We start from the raw sequence: 19,486 nt of genomic DNA, 5'->3' as shown, positions 1-19,486 counted from the left end.
TATGACTGTATTTTAAGCGTTCAGAACCGGTCTCTTTAGCTTGTCCACGTGTGACGATGTGCGTGTGTAGCGGGTTTTAACCACAAGCTGAAAGTATTGGGGAAGCAAAAGGGCAGATTTCGCTTTGTGTGATTAAGTACTGTTGTACATGCAAGATGGGTAAAGTATTCAGTTGTAAAATTTAATTCCACCAAACCCGCTATAAATTATTATTTGTTATTCTAATTTAAGCAGTATGCTCATGTCTGCACTAACCTCCGCTAATAAATTCAGTTGCTAGTTTCACATCGCAGATTACATTAATTTACAGTGCACTGCGATATCTAATATTGTCGTTCTTTTTCCATTTGCTTTTTCTGAGTTTTTATATTAGTCATAAAAATAATAATAATAATATATGCGTCCGTTTCTTAGGTTATTTTACGACGCAGTAATATCAATTTCAGAGGTTAGGTATCATGGAGTAAAAAGTGAAAGAGTGATTATGAATTGTGTGACCAGAAGCATTTGGGTGAAAGGTGGTGTCTGTTTAAAACTGCCGAATGTTAATCTAAATATAGCTGTCAAGAATCATAATTCACATTGGTTACTGAACGCAAATTCAGTTGCATTACTGCTGTAGTACCCCCCCCCCCCAAGAACTCCCTATGTCATTCTTAGCGCATATGTAGGGCCCCGTCTCCTGAAGGGACTGCCAGCAGACATTGTGATCTTAACTCCAGGTGTTCTGCCTGTATACTGATAAAAATAGAAATCATTTAAAAAAATAATATCTGTCACCAAGGAGGGATTTGTCGGTCTTGTTTTGTGACACAACTGATTTTAATCTTGACATGGACACTTGCTCTTATGACAGGTTTTCTTTTGCATAAATAAACTACAAGACAGTCTGTATTCCAGATATTTGTTTGTACTTACATGTAGTGTTTTTGGCAATAAACTAGAATGCTTAGGAGTAAGGGAAGTGCCCTTTTGTAACTTCAAAGAATCCCCATCATCAGTTTACTTTCACTGTTACAGCAATCGTACTCAAGTGTACTAAATGTTAAGTTATGTCAAATCATAAGTAAGACCTGTACTTTCAAAATGTGAAGAACTGAGTTCAACTTTAGTGCATGTGAAACGGTTTTATGTTACAGTAACTGTATGCTTGGGGCTCATTAGTATTCACCCACATGATGTGATATAAGACCAAACTTCTTGAAAAATTTGTATTTTCTTATGCCTGTTAGGCCCAACATAAACATATTGTAAACAGATTAAACTAATTTATCTAAAGCTAACCTAATTTGTAAATAAATGTGGATTTCAGTTTAAATCATTTAATGATTGCATGACACATTGTGTAAGACTGTTATTTTGAACTTTGTCCATGTCTGAGTGTATTAAACCCACAAGCATTTTTTAAATTAGTTCTAGTTTCCCCCGCAGGTGAACAGCATATAATAGAAAACCTGCATTGTTTGGCACCTCGGTAGAGTTGGTTTCAAACCATGGATGATGGGTAGTGTATGCTGAACTATTCCAAAATAGTAGTTTTTGTTTGATAACTATTAAAATTTGCCCAAATATAAAGAAAATAGTTCAAGTACATATGTCTAGAAACAAATAAAAAATTACATTACATTAAAACCCTGAGAAAATAAGCCTATGTTTGAAAGTTGTGTCATGCTATATTTTCTGATTCGATAAAATTAAAGTATGAAGTCTTTAAATTTAACTCTTGGGGGGCACGCGGTAGTGTAGTTGGTTGAGGGGCTATGCTACAAGCTGGATAGTCGCGGGTTCAAGTCCCAATGAGGTCACTGGATTTTTTTCAATTGACCTAATCTGTCCAGCCGCACTATGGCCCTGGGGTTGACTCAGCCTCTAACAGAAATGAATATCAGGAATTAATTAAATAATTTTGCTGGGGAGTAAAGCGTGGCTGGCGCGTAAGGCTGACAACCTTACTGCCATCTTTGAGCTGATTGTCTAGATAATGTGGGACCCTCAATGTCTCACAACCCTATGGGCCTTCACAGCTTGTTACAGTGATAGCTTTACTTTTTTAGAAATATTGTACAAATAAGTACGTAGATAAGTCAATAAATAAGTTACAAATGGATACTTTTATTTCTCAACATAATCTCCCTGTACATTGAAGCACTACAGCTTCATCGTCAGAAAAATGTTCAGCTGAAAGATGATGTTTAAGAGGGCCGAAGAAATGGAAGTCACTTGGAGCAAGGTCGGGGCTATATGGAGGATGCTCAAGGACTTCCAACTTGAAATTTCACAGCGTCTCCTTTGTCTTGTTGGCAGTATGGGGACGTGCGTTGTCGTGCAAGAGCAACACACCTTTGGTGAGGAGTCCTGGTCGCTTCCGTTGAGTGACCTTACAAAGTTTCCTGAGGATGTTACAGTAGTAGTCAGCATTTATGGTTTGTCCTTGAGGCTGGAATGCCGTGAGCAGTATGCCGTCATGATCCCAGTCACCGCCTGGTTCTGACAGCAGCCCAAAGAATTTTATGCTGCTGGTTTTCAGGGGCTTGTGAAATGATGGGACAAGTACCTCAATGTACAGGGAGATTATGTTGAGAAATAAAAGCATTTTTCAAATCAGAACTCTTATTCGTTTAAGTTCTTTATCCATTTGTAACTTACTTATTGACTTATCCTTGTACTATAGGAGGCAGCCTCAAAAAACTACACACTCATTTTGAAGTTACTTTCAGAACTGAGTTAGTTAACTGAAGTGAAATATTATAGTTGGGCTGGCATCTACTGTACTGCTTCCTGGATATACTGGGGACATTGGAGTGGCAGTTGTCCATTGCAAGACAGCAAGAGCAAAGTTGCTATTTCTGTTTACCTCCCATAACTAATTTGAGTTGTCTCATTCTGGTCTGTCACACTATTAATTACAAAGTGAATAATTTTCAGTCAAGTGTGACATACAAGTTTACAACACTTCAGTCTTTATTCACCTTACATGTTTCGATTCAAAAGAATCATCCTCAGAGGCGCACCACTATGATCAGGAAACACTGTCACATAAGATGTTTTAATAATATGCACTTAAGCTATGAATAATGCTCACTATATAAATGATAACTAAATTATACTGTTTGTTCTTAGGAAGTACTTAGCAGACTAATAGTGTAGAAATTATTTTGTGTTTCAGCTGTGTCAAGTGGAACATCATTTGTACTGGCCTCAGTTCTTACTGTGCTATTGTTTTCTGGCATGCAGATGTATCGTCAGTGGCTCGCCTCATCACAGCTACATACAATACTTGGCGGATATCTGGGATCTGTACTCTTTATTCTTGTCCTTACAGTATCCTTCCATTGCATTGCATGTTTCTATATACAGTCTTTTTGCTGTAGGTTTCATTTGAACATATTTTAATTGGCCTAACTAGTTTAATGAATGTGCCGAACTAAGTGATACAGTATTGACTCAGACCTTCTTTTAGTCCATGAATAGTTGATGTACTGTCTCATTGTACCCCCGTTTTTTCCCTCCAGTATCTGACAAATTTAACAAATTCAAAGAAATCTCATCAGTAGTTGAACTGAACTGCCGAAACCCACACTGATGATTCCCAATAGTTTTGTTTACAGATGGAATTAACCTTCAGAGATGGATATTGCATAAAATTTTGTGTGAAGTTGATAACAATGATATGCCTCAATAATTACTACTGTCAGTTTTATCACCCTTCTCATAAATTGGTAGAGTAATAGACTCCTTCTGTTGCTCAGACAATTCTTCCTCATTCCAAATAGAATAAATGAGTTTTTAATTCTCAGAATGTAGTATTTGGCATCTGCTTCAGTCAGTTCTGCCTGAATTTGTTCAGTATCTGGTCTTAACATTATAATTCTGAAATTACAGTTTCAGGTACTAATGAGTGAGTTGCATGAATTTCCATCTGCTTAACATCAGTAACTCTATGTACTTTCAATAATGTAAAAGTAAATGTTTCCCTGTAACAGGCCTTGGAGGCCCATAGGATTGTGAGAGGTCAAGCCTCCCACATTTTCAAGACAATCAGCTCATAGATGGCAGTGAGGTTTTCAGTCTTATGTGCCGGCTGCACTTTCTCCCAGGAATATTCATGGTACTCATTTCTGTTAGAGGCTGAGTTGACCCAAGGGCCATAGTGCAGCTGGAAGGATTGGGTAAATTGAACTGAATGCTTGTAGCATAGTGCCTCAACCAACTATGCCACACGTGCCCCTTGTACATTCAGTAGCCAAGAGAAATAATTCTTCCACCTATTCAAAATGTTGCAGGAACCTGCAAGTTGACCACTGTCCTCTTCCTGTAAAAGGCTAATTCTAGGTTGGTTACCCTAATTTATACCTCCATGGAAATCTTTAATGCTCTTGTTCTTATTGTGTGTTGGAAGCTATTTAAATTTATCTTTCACATACTCCCCTTTTTTTGTTCCTAAAATTCCCTCTTTTTGTTCCTGAAATTTCTACTAGCGTCAAGTCTTATGTTATTCAGCTTATCTCTATATGTTTGGCTCAGATCCTGTAACCCTTGGAGTTCAGCTAGTTTCCTTTGATCTAATAGTTTTGAACATCCTTCATCAAACCATGGCATATGCTACTTCGGTTCATAACAGCCAATTTTAAATTGTAAAGTATTCCTTCTGTAATGCAACAAAGTCAGTCCTTTCATTAAAGACTCTAAATATATTTAATTCACTAAAAAGTGTTCATTAAATATTTTAAAATGTCATTAAGTGTGTAAATTTGATGTCATTGCTACATGTTTCGGCCACATGGGCCATCATCAGGCAACACTTATTAATTAGGGAGGCCACTGCACTTTACACTTTGTCCTTAGCACCCTTAGGCACGTTGTTGTCGTCGTTAATTTGCTTCGTATGATATTTTCATCCTGCTAAAAAAGACGATGAAAATATCCTATGAAGCTTAGGACTGGAATCTGTGTCCGTCTTCAGGTTTTAAATAAAAAATGGATGACGGCTAATGTCCAGAAACATAATATTTGTATTAATGTACTGTGGGAACATCCCACATTATCACGCATTTTCTGCAACGCACACTCTTCACATCACTTTTCACCATCACGCGCGCTAACCAATCAAATTGCTCCAAACGTTCGCATTTGTACTGCGCTCGCTGCATCATCACGCGCGCTAGCCAATCAGCGCCCTGCAAATTCTTCCTCCTCAATTTCAAGTTTTGCTCCGCCCACTGAGCAGTGTATAAAAAGGAGCAGCCGCAAACCGGCATCAATCAGTCTGACTTCAGTCTACGATCAAGCCACATTCAAGCAACATCAGCCAGCAGGCTTCATCGCCAGCACTCGGTCTTCAGAGGCATCGGCAGGCTGCGCCAGGCACGACTGCCTTGGCCCTCCGGCTCTCACACCCGACGCACTGGGGCACCTCGCCTGGACTCGCCGGTGGTTGTGTCCCTGCCCGACCCACTGGGCATCTGGCGTAGCCACTGCCTCATCACTCCTACGACCGTGCTGCGCGACCACACAACTTCAGCTCACCTGCCGCATGGCGATCAAGCAACCTCCAGCAACGGCCGTGCTGTGGCCAGTCAAATCACCATAACTAACCTCTCTTCCTACCGGCGTGTGCCGTGCTAGCTCACCGGTCAAGCATTTCAGCAACCACGGTCCTTTTCAGGACCAACAAACTGTTCCGAAGAAGTGGGTTGTCATCGAAGTAACAACACAAAGGCAAAACTCCACAGTACCATTGTTACAAAAACTTTTAGATATTATTAATGTAGACTCTCTTTGGCTGAAACATTTATATTATCTCAAATAGTTTTCTAAGCTCTGCTGATATTCACATTATCATCTAAGTTTTCCAAACCTAGGAATCTTAAATAAATCCAAATCACTTGACACGTTGAGGGTTCATGGAGGCCTCGTGGTAAGTAAACTTCAGATTCAGTAATGAATGTATGCTTGATCATCACCACATTATTCCTCCCATTTTATGAATTTCTATGTTACAGTGAGTGTAAATATGCTAAAAGTGCATTAATTTTCATATTATTCCTTATGAAAAATCAGGCAGTTGGAAATTTGGAGTCAACATTATTTGGAAAAGGGTTTCAAACCAAGCTTTTCCCAGAAAGTAAGTACGCATACACACACACACACACACGCACACACACTCTAGACCATGCTAACACTTGTATCCTCACCATCACATAGAGGGACATTATGCATTTAACATAAATTTGTCAAATTTCTTTCATTAATCATATCAGGTACATTTCCTTTAAAGTATTCTTTTATAGGTACAAAATGCTTCATGTAGCTGAAAGTAAATATGGTTTTGTGTGTTATGGTATCTGTGTCTTTTTAAAAACACTTCACATTTTAACACAGTATTTTGTTTCTTCCTGTATAAATGTGTTTCTTTTCTTTCAGTCATACTCTGTTTGGGCATTGCCATGACAGCATCTGGAATGGTACACAGAGTGTGCACTACAACATGGTACGTGTAGATTCTAAAGGGTTCTGACAGTAGTGTATAACACTCAGATTTACTGGGATTTTGGACTTTGACCCTCATGGGGTATTCTGAAAACTAGAGTACGCATTGTTTTGGAAAATGATTCTGTTTCCATCTTCAGGTGAGGGGGAGACAAGTCCTCTGTTTGGTCCCTTAGATATAACCAACCTTAATCAGTGTGTGCACATGCTCATGTGAATTAAGGTCATGTAATTTTCATACTTTTTTCATAATTTTTATTTATGTATTTTTCTTTTATAATTGAAGTGTTGATAGGAATTTAAGGTTGCAAAGCTTCTGTGTGATGCCAGAAATTAAAATTGCAGTTCATAAGTGCCAGTGCTACACTGATTTTCCATACATGTTTGAAAAACTCATTAAACACCCTGTCTCTGCATACAACCATTTTCTCCATGCCCTGTGTGTAGAGCTCTAGTCCCGAATCATTGAAACAGTGGCGGCAGCTGCAGCGGCTTTGGTGGTGATGGTCATTGCCTAGGTGTTTGTTGTGGTCTTTGCTACCATCACAGTTGTGGTTGTCATTATCATTGTGATGGTCAAGGAAGAGGTGGTGGTGGTCGTCTTGATCATAGTAGTCATGATGGTGGCAGTGGTGATTTCTTTTGGGGAAGAAGTTACTGCTTTTTTATTTTTGCTTGTGTATATAATATCAGGAAGTGTTGTGTTGATGAAATCTATGTAAATACCTTTATAGATTTACACATTTTCAGTGCCACTGAATATGAAACCTAGTATATTGGAGAAGGTATTGTCATTTTGAAAATGAAACTCATGATTTTGACAGTATTATGTTTTCACCATGTAAGTGGTTCTTGGAGTGCTGTTTCTGTGTATGGTTGTATGCATTGCTAGCGACTACATGGTTATAAGAAATTTGTTTATGTTTGATATATAAGAATTATCCGTCATAGATTAGGGCCCTGAAGATGGACATTCTAGCTCTAACAATAGGCTCTCCTTAGATGGTTCCAAAAGGCAAAATGGCAGTTTTTCTTGAAAATTAATCAAGTGATTTTGATTAAATTTCCATAATTTAAGGAGAATAGTTATGCAGTGTGTACATGTTCAAACTTATAAAATCAGTCACGAACAGTGGTGTGCTGAACAATAACTAATTTTATATCCAAGATAACATAGTCAAAGTCAATTGCATATGAGAATTTGGCTGTACTAGTCATAGAGATTTGATTGTTTGTTTGTTAATCAGTAACCAGCAATGGTCTAACAAGCAATAATGGATTTTGTTTCAAAGGCAACATATTGAAGGTCTAACATACTTGAGAAAGTGTGTGCAGTGTCTCTGCACCAATTTTTCTGTGATGTAATTGTCAAATATAACTTTGTACAGAATTAAAGGTATTTTGATCATCCCTCTCCACAGTGTGTTTCACATGCCTTCCTCCAATTATTAATTAGTTATCTCCATTGAACCTGTAGTTAAATGTATACTTCATGTACTAACTTTTTTCTTTTACACTGTACAAAAAATGATATTAATAAAATTTGCATATTTTTTTAAGATCTATTACCATCCATCATTCAGGATCCTAAATTATTTTATACAAAAAATTACCTTTCATAGTAGGATGAGACAGTCCACTTGGTACTGTGGCCGCTACTGGCCTGTTGTACCAGCCCCAGATGATAGATGATGGTGATTGTGGAGCAGTTGGTGGAATGAAGATTGGCAAGGGGACCGAAGTACTTGGAAAAAACATGCAAAACATGGCCAGCACCACTTGTCCACCACAAATCCCACATGACCAAACCCAGGCCACTGTGGTGGGAAGTTGGTGACTAACTGCCTGAGCTATGGCATTGCCCAAAAATTACCTTAATGTACATAGAATGATTTTTGAAGATCTGTTGCCATACATCATATCAGGATTAAAAAAAACGTTAACAGAATATGCATGTTGTTTGAAGATCTATGATGATCCATCATTGAGGGTCCTAAATTACATTATACAAGAAATTACATTGCATGATTTTTGAAGATCTGTTACTGTACGTCTTATCAGAATTCTAGATGAAGTTGTACTAGTGTCACGCCTACCTCACAAGTTCCGTCAATGTTCTTGTTATTTATTGTAGATGATTCGAAAAGCAAAAGCTTTAAAAAAATCCAAACATCCATGCCTGTGTTGTGTTGCTTTGATAATTTTTTGGTAATATTACAGCTTCCTGTTCTCTGTGGTGGGACTGTACTATGTGAATCGCGTCTCCCAGCAGACGCATGCTATGCCAGTTCCTCAACAACCAGTACCGACCAAGAAAAAGAAGTAGAGAGGTATGCTGATTCAAATTTGTTGTTTTTATATATTCATGTACTTTTATAAATAACTTAATAGAGCAGAATCCTTGGAAGATGAATAGTTAACTTATTTTTGTTTTATTATTTTATTATTACTAGTGGGGTGGGACTAAGTCCCTTGTACTGCGGCCACTTCTGAGAATAGTCAACTTAGTCAAGACATTTCTTGCCTTTTATGTCACCAGTGTTCACAAGCATCCATGACAGGATAATGAGCAAGATTAATCCAGTCTGCATTGAATTGAATTGAATTGAATTTATTTACATTCTATAAATCCTAAGCAGGTTAGTACCTTTGGATACAGAACATGTCAAAAGGTTACATACATAAGTACAGGCAATTTTAGCTTAAAAATTAATATAACTTAATTTTACATCATTCTCTATTTACATTGAAGTATTCATCTAAAGAGTAGAAGGAATGAGCATGTAGATAATTCTTTAACTCTGATTTAAACTTTTTAGTATCATTGCCCAAGTTTTTAATACTTTGTGGCAGATTGTTGAACACTTTTATGCCAGTAAAGTAGACTCCTTTTTGATATACTGATAAAGTTGATGAGGGTAGGTGGAAGTTATATTTTTGTCTAGTATTCATGTTATAGACATCAGAATTTAATTTGAATTTATCTTTGTTGTAAACAACAAATAAGAGAAGCGATAATATGTATTGCGATTGAAGAGGTAGAATTTTTAATTTCTTAAATAATTCTCTACATGAATCTCTACTTCTACATCCTGTAATGATTCTTATTATATTCTTTTGTATTTTAAAAATTATTACACTATGTGAAGAGTTCCCCCAAAATATTAATCCATAGTTCATAATAGAATGAAAGTAGGCATGGTAAACCATCTTCAATGTTTCCTGTGACATAAAAGGCTTAATTGATCTCATCGCATAGCAAGCTGCATTTAATTTAGGTATAATTTGTTCAATATGTATTTTCCAAGACAGTGTACTGTCTACATGTATTCCAAGGAATTTTGTATCAAGTACTTTACAGATTAATTTGTTGGCATAACTGATGTCCAGATCAATTTGGTGGTTGTTTTTAGTTGTGAATGATATGTAATGGGTTTTATCAAAATTTAATGAGAGTAAATTGGCTTCGAACCATCTGTTTAAGGCTTCAAATACAATATTTATGTCATTTTTAAAGTTTTCAAATTTAGAGTTCTTAAATATTATACTAGTGTCATCTGCATATAGAATTGGTTTAGATTTATTGTTGATGGTTTTAGATAGATCATTTATGTAGAGAAGAAAAAGTAAGGGACCTAAAATTGATCCTTGTGGAACACCGTGCTTTATAATTCCCCAGTTTGAAAATGCATTATGACTGGAGTTTTTATTATTTATTTCAACTCTTTGATACCTGTTTTTGAGGTATGATTTGATCCATTCATTAGCTTTGCCAGTTATTCCATAGAAATTTAATTTCGATAGTAAGATATCATGATTAACACAATCGAAAGCTTTTGCTAGATCACAGAAAATCCCTCCCACAATTAATCTGTCATTGAGAGCACTTAAAATATCGTATTCTCATGCACTTCCATGAAGATCAATTTTATTATCCACCTAGACTTCCGAAATGGTCTCTTCCCTCCATACAACAAAATTAAAGTTCTGTGTACATTTTCTTATCTGCCATATGCACTACATGTACTGCACATCTACTCTGAATTTATCACTGTAATAATATTTAATGAAGAATATAAATGAATGGGACATATCAGCTTGTGGTCTATGCTGAGGGCATAAATTTGTTGGGGATAACATAAATACTATAAAGAAAGAAAAAACAGATGCTAGTAAGGAGACTGGTCTAGAGCTGAACACATTCTTTAGCCTTGAAGATGGAGGTGACATGTTCCTCTGAATTCTCAGTTGATTGTCAACATCCTGCACAGTGTTACACTGCAGAATTTAGAACTCATAACCACTGCTGTGAAAACCAAAATATGAAGTATATGTTCATGTCTTATAACCAGAATGCAGGGCAGAACCATAACATAAAAGACATTAGTAGATCCTTTAAAAATGTGGCAGAGTTCAGATATTTGGGGATGACAGTAACAGATCAAAATTTGGTTCGTGAGGAGATGACATAGCCCAGTGACTGAGGTTAGCTCTTTCTAAAGGATCCAACAGAGTAGGTGTCTCCCACCTCCTCACCTGATGGTGGAAACAGATATTGTTTCAGAAACATTTATGTTATTTAGAATACCGAAAGATGGAGAAAGTTTAAAAACCCATTAATCCACAGAGATGTTTTGTGTGCTCATAACATGAAAAACAAAGAGAAATGCTTTACTGTTACAATGAATGTGAAGCAGGCTTGGGTTTGAATGGCTCTTTCAACAGCTGTCTTACAAATCTCCACTTCTAACCTTGTTGCTTTCTTAATACACATACATGCTGTTTTGTTAATATGATAAGCCATTAAAACCATAATTTCTTCAGCGCTTAGAGAAAATGAAACTTTAAAAGTAGGTATGCAGTGAGTTCTGAAGGTTTAAATATTTCAGCACAAAAATTGAAGGGCTGTAACAAAAAATATTAGTGCAAGATACCACGGAGTGCACTATTTAAACGTCTGTGTTGAAGTTTAAGTAACAACTTTGTGAGATATTCCAAGACATAAGACTTTTCAGCCACTGCCATTAAGTTCTTCGTTTACTCGTATTATGCAGGAAAATTGAAGTTCGGAGATCAGAATCGAACATGCTACATTATGGGTGTTGTTAGGTCTGCCCCCCCATGAATACAGCTAGTATCGACTCTAGAGGATCACTTTCAGTTCTGACATCTGAATCTAGGCCAGGGATGGACAAAGGTCAGCCTTTGGTCTTGATTTGGTCTGACAGCACTTTCACACCTGCCTTCAGCAATGTACTAAGATAGCTTCATAACATTAAAACTGATGGTATGTGTTTTCTGTCTACACTTACATTGTAAATGAACCATTTAGCTGGAAAAGAGAACTTGTCCAATAGCTGAAAGGCAAACATGTTCCATTTCATCAAAGCAAATCAGATGGAATTTAATTTTTTTTTTACTGGCTCTACAGCCCCCTTGGGCCCTGGCCTCTGATTTTTTTCAGTTTCATGATCATTTTACAGATGGTAGGACTCCTTGGATGAGTGATCAGCTCGTCACACGGCCTCTACCTAAACACAGGACAACACAAACACAGAATAAACACAAACATCCATGCCTCATGTGGGATTCAAACCCACGATTCCGGCTTCCAAGCGAGCGAAGACAGTACATACCTTAGCCCACTCAGCTACTGTGACCAGCTGTGATGTAATTGTTAGGGTTAAAGTAACGTGAAGGAATATAACATGTTTGGACTATATTTGAATTTGAGGTTCTCATGGTGGTGACTGTAGAATACTTTCTGCTGGGTTATAATGCCATGTTGCTTAGAGAGATCCCAGCATTGCAGAGTAACCTATCACCATCTTCATGGTCAAAAAGGAAGCCAAGCAAGAAACCAGCAGATGTTAGGCTGTCTCAAAACTGTATGATATTACAACCCAGAAGACCATATTATATTTATTTTGTTTTCTTGAGTTTAAACCATTTCACTGTTATTAGTCTTAATTTAACCTATGTACAGAGAACATAAAGTGAACATGTACAATTTTACACTGATAAAGATAGATGCCTTGTAAAGTTTACTCTGTCTTGTGGCATGGCCTGCCAACCAAAACATTTACCCTCCCTTGTTCTGGGCAATACCACTATTTGTGAGTTGTGAGAGTTGAACAGTACAAGAAGAAAAATATTCCTACAAATCTCATCATTACTTATATTACATTTAAACAGCCAAGCATCCTGTATTTTATACACACCATTTCTATACTCCATTAATTGTTTTATTTTATTCTTCTTTCAGATCCAGAATTAGCCATACTCCTTTCTGCCATTGTAGTATGGATCCTCAGGGCTGCATCCAACCACGAGAAAACAGAAGACTGCCGGTATACATTTCCATTATCTTTCATATAAACCTGTCCTATAAAAATCAATAAAAGACTTGAATAACTTTGTCTCATTGCATTATTATATGCAGTAGGATGTCCATGTAACAGCATTGAATGAACCCAGTTTTTTTTAACTTTGCCATGTTGATATTTTAATGAAAGTACTCAGTTGTAATTAAATATCTAATTGTCATCATCATTACCATCATGTCATCATGTTTATTCAGCTCTTACCATGTTTCAGTTCCAGCTTTGCAACTGTTATTCCTGTTGTCCCATTCGCAAAGTCTTGCTTTTTGTTCCTGGGCTTTGAACTTGATTTGCTGACACCTTGTGAGGATCTTGCTCAGATATCTCCAACTATAACATTTCCTTAAGGAATATTAATACCAGTTCATTTTCTACTAATATGGGTATATTAGTGTGTCCCATACATCTTCATGCATGGGACAGAGTCCTTGCAAAGCTGGTAGTCAGTTAGATATTCAACCAATTCCCCTACCTTTTTAGGCACTGTGTTACAAGCTGGAAAGTTGTGGTTTTAATTCCTGATGAAGTCATTGAATTTTTCAATTGACCAAATCCTTCTAGCCACACAATGGTCTTGGGGTCAACTCAGCCTCTAACAGAAATGAGTACCAGGAATATTCCGGGGGGTAAAAGGGCAGCCGGCACATAAGGCTGACATCCTCACTGCATTCTAGACAGTTGGCTCACAGATGGCAGTGAGGGTCTGGAAAATATGGGAGGCTTGATGGAACACAAAGGTTCAGTATCATATTCATGAGAGACTGCCATTGATCTCTGTCCCAATCCATATTAATCCAGTCCACAATGTCATACCATATTTCTTTAAAATGCCTAATAATATCCTTTCATCTCCTTCTAGGTCTCCCAAGTGGTCTTTTAAATTCACATTTTCCAACTACAATTTTCTAAGCATACTTCATCTTACATACGTTACATGCGTGCGCCCCTCATCTTTTGAACATATGTCACTGTAATAACAGTTGAAGAATACAAATTATGGAAATATCTCCAGTATGGTGAAATCCACCTTCCTGGTCTCTGCCTGCCTTGGTACTGATAAAGGAGTATTTTTCTGAGCCCATCTCTGAGGCAGACTGCTAAGTGTTATCTTTGCCAGATTTGAGATAAGAGAGGCCCTTGCAAAAACATTCATACTGGATCCTGCCCGTCTCAGACCTAGGACTGCTAATGTAGAATCATCCTCTAGACTAGCAGATTACAACAGAAGTTAGGTGTAGCTGAATAATCATGAAATAAAAGCAGGTAGGTGGGGAAGATAAATAAGAAATATAATACACTTATTAGTTTTAAAGTGGATGAAAACATCACATTATTTTGAAACTTAAGGTTATCATTTCTTATTTCTCATCATAATGCCATGTTTGAGTTTGCAATCACCCTGACATGATTTTAGCACTACATCACTTTTGGTCTGTGCTCAAAACTTCACTCTTTCTAATAAAACAGTCAAAGTCCTGCCAAGGTAGGTTCTTTTATGTCTTGACAGGATGCATATGGGCTGTTAAGTATTCCTGTTCCTCATGTAACATTCCATCATTTTCATATCATGTCACCATTTTACAGTGAGACCCAAAATCAGTGTTCCCTCATTTAATGATGTCCAACATTTAGTGAATATTCTTCCTGGTCCCAGCCAAAGTCCAATATAAACAAGTATTATTCTCTTGTATTTACTGAATTTTGATTTTGTAAGAAATTGACATCTATGTACAGAAGTTGTAATGTTTCAGAACCAGTGCTTTGATTTATTTAGTCTAGTGACTGTCAGTATTCATGTTTTCTCTATGCTGGAAATTATCAGACAGTGGCAAGTGATTATCACTTATTAAACATGCAGTAAAACCAGAGCCAAGGATCAGGCAATATTGCTTACAATAACATAGCTGCTTCAAATCTCAACCAAGTTGTGGCCAAAAATGTGTCTGGGAAAAGTGCAATTGTAAATGTAGATACAGTTGAATACTGGAAGACTGTCTTGCTTCCAAGGCATTTGGAAGGCTATAACCTTGAAATCTAGTTAGGATGGGTCCTTCGCAACTAGTTTCACTGGTTGTGCATGTAAGATAACAGGAGTGCATGGTAAACTGTCCTGGAGAGTAGAAATCTTTCAAATATACAGTGTAGATTTCAATACCATACATCCACAACTGATCATATAATGACCCTGGAACACCACATTCATAATTCTTAAGCTTCAAAATTTAGCAGTTTTAAAAAATGTAAAAGAAGTTAAGTCTTTTGAACTTTTGAAAATTTCAAAAAGTAATTTATAATTGATAATTAGACACATCAGAGACTTTTTTTCTTTTCAAACACCTACCTAACCTAACCAAACCCAGTTTGAGGAAGGTATGCCTAAATCTGTAGGTAGAAGGGCAGGAGGATGCACAGTAGCATGAAGATTAAATGTAACCTAACCTAATGTAAACCAGTGTGACCAAAGTCAGCCCAAAAGAGAAGGTAGATGGTCAGTACAAGTCTAACATAAAGTAAAATTAAACTGGACCAGGCTACACTGGAATTCATAGCTGGATGTGCAATTTGATGTAGAGTGGTCTGAAGAGCCAACCTTAACTAAATTAATGTAACCTGATCTCACAAGGCTGAGGTGGAGATGAATATTCTATAAACTGATGCACTGGTTAATGGACAGTTGGTTGAAAAAATACAAATTGAATGTATGACATTACAGCAGTTCTTCTCTTCACACCCATACACTGTGTGTATGGTTGTCATATTTATTTTCTGTTTTACTAGGAAATTATGTAACTTGGTGTATTCTTCAAAGATATTAGATATTGTCACATGTTAGAGTGACTACAGACATGGTTTGGATTGGTAAATGGATTTGTGGCAACATCCCACGTAACACGCTGTTTCGCTGGTCTTTCAGACAACACTCACTCCTAAGTGAATATCACATTGCTGGTGACGCTGATATTTATACAGCACTCGATGTCCAACCCACTTGCAGATCATCACATATGCTAACCAATCACATTGCTGGCAGCACTCGTATTTAAACAGTGCTTGATGTCCAGCTTACATTTAGATCATAACGTGCGCTAGCCAATCAGCACTCACAGTCACAACTGCAAGTTTCGCTCCTCCATCAGGCATGGTATAAGAGGCGGAGCTCAAAGCTCGCACTCGTCAGTGAACACACAGTTCAGAGTAATCAGTCATCAGAGGCATCAGCTCTTCACTGCGCCCAGGCAACTGATGTTGCCGCAAGTCTCCAGCGACCAGGCAACTGAAGTAGTAGCCGCAAGTCTCCAGCGACCAGACAGTGAACGCAGCTGCCGCAACTCCAGCAACCAGCCGAGGCAGCCGTTTCTACTGGCGCGTGTAGCACTACATCACCATCCAGACAGGCCAGCTGAACGGCCGTAAGACACTGCCTACTACGGAGGAGCAAAATTTGCCGGCACACTCGCGGTGGAACGAACTGCCCTTAGAGGGCCAGCCAACTTTTGAACATTCCATATATATTCTGTACTCTGCTATTCTGTAAATTCAGTTTATATGATTTAATATATACAATTGTTACAGTTTCACGTGGTTGTCATTTAGAACATCAACAATCCCACAGATTTATTGAACACTTACAGATTGTAACTACAAGTAATTATAGCACTATTGCAAATTCACACACTCAGCAGTTCACTACAGCATGTACTAAGTCTACTTACTCTGCTTTGTCTTCACCCGTCGTCTGATAATGGCTTCCAACCATGGACGTTCATCTTATGCTGGGTTCTTGAACTATCCCTGTGCCTTAGCTACCGGCTTCTAACAGCAACAGCTCACAAGGAGTGAGTGGTAGCAGTCCTCTAACTCACTCACTCACAAACCAACTCACTCCACTGCCCTGAACTCGGCCAGTTGAGTGATATAGTCTCGGAGTGTACCTCACAGAAAACATTGCTTCCAACAGTACTTCCACTATTACGTGCGAGCCACTACCTAGCAACAGTTGTCTCATTTGTTTTACAGTTATTGCCTAGCAGTGGATCTATATATCACAGTAATTTACTATCAAAGCTTTGAAACCCTATTGAATGCCAGTAATGTTGTACATTGAGTGTTGCCCCCATAAGTTCACATGGCCATTGTTCTGGTATTTGTGGTAATATGAAGTTCAGAGATATTGAAATGTGGAGATGGCATGGGATACCAATGGCATGTAAATTATTCATGCCAGATTTTATAAAAGTGTGCCATTTGGTGTCTGTAGTTGAATAAAGGACCAGAGAGGTTGATAGACACATGGTGATCATTAATGTAATAAGATGCTGAAGAACGGTGCTGCATATACTGTTATAAAGTGTAACACAGAGCTGCATTTTCTATCTAATAATATCTAATGATCTAGTTACTGATAACTCTCTGGTAGTAGAACCTGAAAGTTGAATGCTACTCATATCAGTGCCTTCCTTTGTATGTGGCCCTGATCTAATTGTGTTCACCTCCAATCCTAATAATTTATTTCCCTAATATCCATTTTAATGGTATAGTCCCATCTCCTGCACAGTCTTCTAATTTATTACTTTGCTCACCATAAATCTGTAGCTTTTATTATCTCATCTATCGAATGGAGGTGTTCAGCATGTATTCTCCTTGGTTGTACTATCCCAACAGTATCGGGTCGCCTGTGTAAATCACAAAGTTCCTTATTGTGTAATATCCTAAATTCCTTAGTTAGGCTACTGCTTCCTTCTTCGTCCAAATATGCTTGTAATTCATAATGTTGTATTTTAGCGTCCTGTTGCACTGATTTTCGTCCATGATATGTATGCAGTGTCCGTCTTTTAGTGCACTCAATTCACTTGTTATTTCACAACATGTTTCGGCACTATAGTGCCATCATCAGGTGCTCCATTTACGTTAATCTATTTCATTGCTTGCCATTATGTCATTGTAAAATTTAAAAAGTATTCAAAAATGTTCATCAATTATAATAAATATTTATATGCTAAAAACTTGTTAAGATTATTTATCATATCTGTCCCAATTCTAACACCGCACATAGTTCCACCACTATGGGAGTCGTTCCTCTTACTCTCAGTGTATATCGTGTCTCGTGTTGTGTGTTCCCTGTTTGGTTGTGGGTGTTGTAATGTGAAATTGAGTGCACTAAAAGATGGACACTGCATACATATCAAGCTTGTGATTCATATATTCTTACTCTAGAATAAGAGACCATGGTTCACAAAACTATCATAATAGTGTTTTGAATATTCTGGTTACAGACTAACAAACTTAAATGGCAATGACTGCAGCACATCACTCAGAACAAATTGCTTTGGAGATATTCCATGTCAGTTCTGATCCTCTTGGTCACTGAGGAGTGGACAAATTCTCTTTTTGAACTGAATTCTGTCCAAGTTGCTAATACTGTCACATGAAAATTGAGCTGAGGGTGTTTTTTTTTTTTTTGGAAGGGGGCTGTTTTATTGTGCAGTAATCATGGAATTATGTAACAGGAAGGACATTACAAGAGACTCACAAAATTTCATAAAGAGGCGCTTCATAATTTTGTCACGCGATAGAGTGCTACAGACGGGTTTTGGATTTATGGTTCAATTTATTGCACACTTTGATACAGCACATGACTATACTTCACATTTCACTATTACACACAGTCACATCTTTGCTGGCGTTGCATTGCTTGTTAGCAGCTTTCATTGGCGATGTTCTTCCTCTGGGTTCCCAAACCATCCCTGACCTTAGTTAGCTACCAGCTTAACAGCAACAGCTAACAATAACTGAGCCCCAGCAGTTCTCTAACTAACTGCAACTGCTCACTGGTCCTAGTTATAACATCTTGGCACAGACTGTGTAAGAAACGTCTCTTCCATTATTGCTATTTTCTCTCATTGCCATGGAAACATGCTTGTTTGCGGAGCCATTACTTAGCAAATTGTATGGTTGGTTGTTTCATAGTTGCTGCCTAGCAATGGGTGTACATGTCATATTGTTCCCACCTTGAGGCTATTCATCCTGAAGAGGCTACAGGCGTACCACCATTTCTTCTTTCCTGAGGGCTATGCTTTTCACAGCTCTTCTTTTGTTTTGGTGGGGGCTGACCCCTCCACAATTTCCAGTCACTCACTTTTCAAAACCTGATCTCCGGCTTCATCCTCTGATGCTGTTTCCGGTTGTCTTGCCAGGTCCCCTATGAATACGAGGGGGGACCCAAAAATAACCGGAAATGACCTGTTGCGCGCGCATGCCTTGTAGTTACGAGTTGTGCTGCTAGGTGGTGTTAGCTGGGGGTCTCCCGCGACTGTTAGTAGTGAGCTGGCGTCAGTCTGAGTTAAGTGGTTTGTCTGTGGTGCTCTGTTGTGTGTGTTCCTGTTTCAACCCTTTGGCGATTAGTGAGATGGCTGACCAGAAGGAACAAAGAGTGTGCGTGAAATTGATGAAGATCGTCGAAAGACCATTGACCAACTTTCTGAGGAAACGAACATCTCATGGAGCACGGTCCAGCGAATTTTAACCGAAGGTTTGCACATGAGACGGGTGTCTGCAAAATTTGTTCCTCGCTTCCTCGGAGATGACCAAAGAGAAAACCGCGTGAATGTTTGCCG

General features: G+C 38.0%; 1 protein-coding gene across 1 annotated transcript; it reads left to right on the top strand.

Annotated features, from left to right (window-relative positions):
• Nucleotides 1-46: 46 nt before the first annotated feature.
• LOC111865530 (protein KRTCAP2 homolog) lies at nucleotides 47-13,044 on the top strand. The gene is made up of 6 exons (XM_023853635.2): nucleotides 47-159; nucleotides 3,167-3,321; nucleotides 6,061-6,124; nucleotides 6,424-6,490; nucleotides 8,710-8,819; nucleotides 12,755-13,044. The coding sequence occupies exons 1-5, from the start codon at nucleotides 156-158 to the stop codon at nucleotides 8,813-8,815; spliced, it is 396 nt and encodes a 131-aa protein (XP_023709403.1). The 5' UTR covers nucleotides 47-155; the 3' UTR covers nucleotides 8,816-8,819; nucleotides 12,755-13,044.
• The last annotated feature ends 6,442 nt before the right edge of the window (nucleotides 13,045-19,486 follow it).

The sequence above is a fragment of the Cryptotermes secundus genome, unplaced genomic scaffold, assembly GCF_002891405.2.
Source record: "Cryptotermes secundus unplaced genomic scaffold, Csec_1.0 scaffold722, whole genome shotgun sequence".
NCBI classification, from domain to species: domain Eukaryota; kingdom Metazoa; phylum Arthropoda; class Insecta; order Blattodea; family Kalotermitidae; genus Cryptotermes; species Cryptotermes secundus.
This window is presented reverse-complemented; position numbering and strand designations above follow the sequence as displayed.

Bases quoted from the DNA above. Each gene is read 5' to 3' on its own strand.
- LOC111865530 (XM_023853635.2), top strand. The intron at 3,322-6,060 runs GTATCCTTCCAT...ATGAAAAATCAG, and splicing joins TCTTTATTCTTGTCCTTACA to GCAGTTGGAAATTTGGAGTC. The intron at 6,125-6,423 runs GTAAGTACGCAT...CTTTTCTTTCAG, and splicing joins AACCAAGCTTTTCCCAGAAA to TCATACTCTGTTTGGGCATT.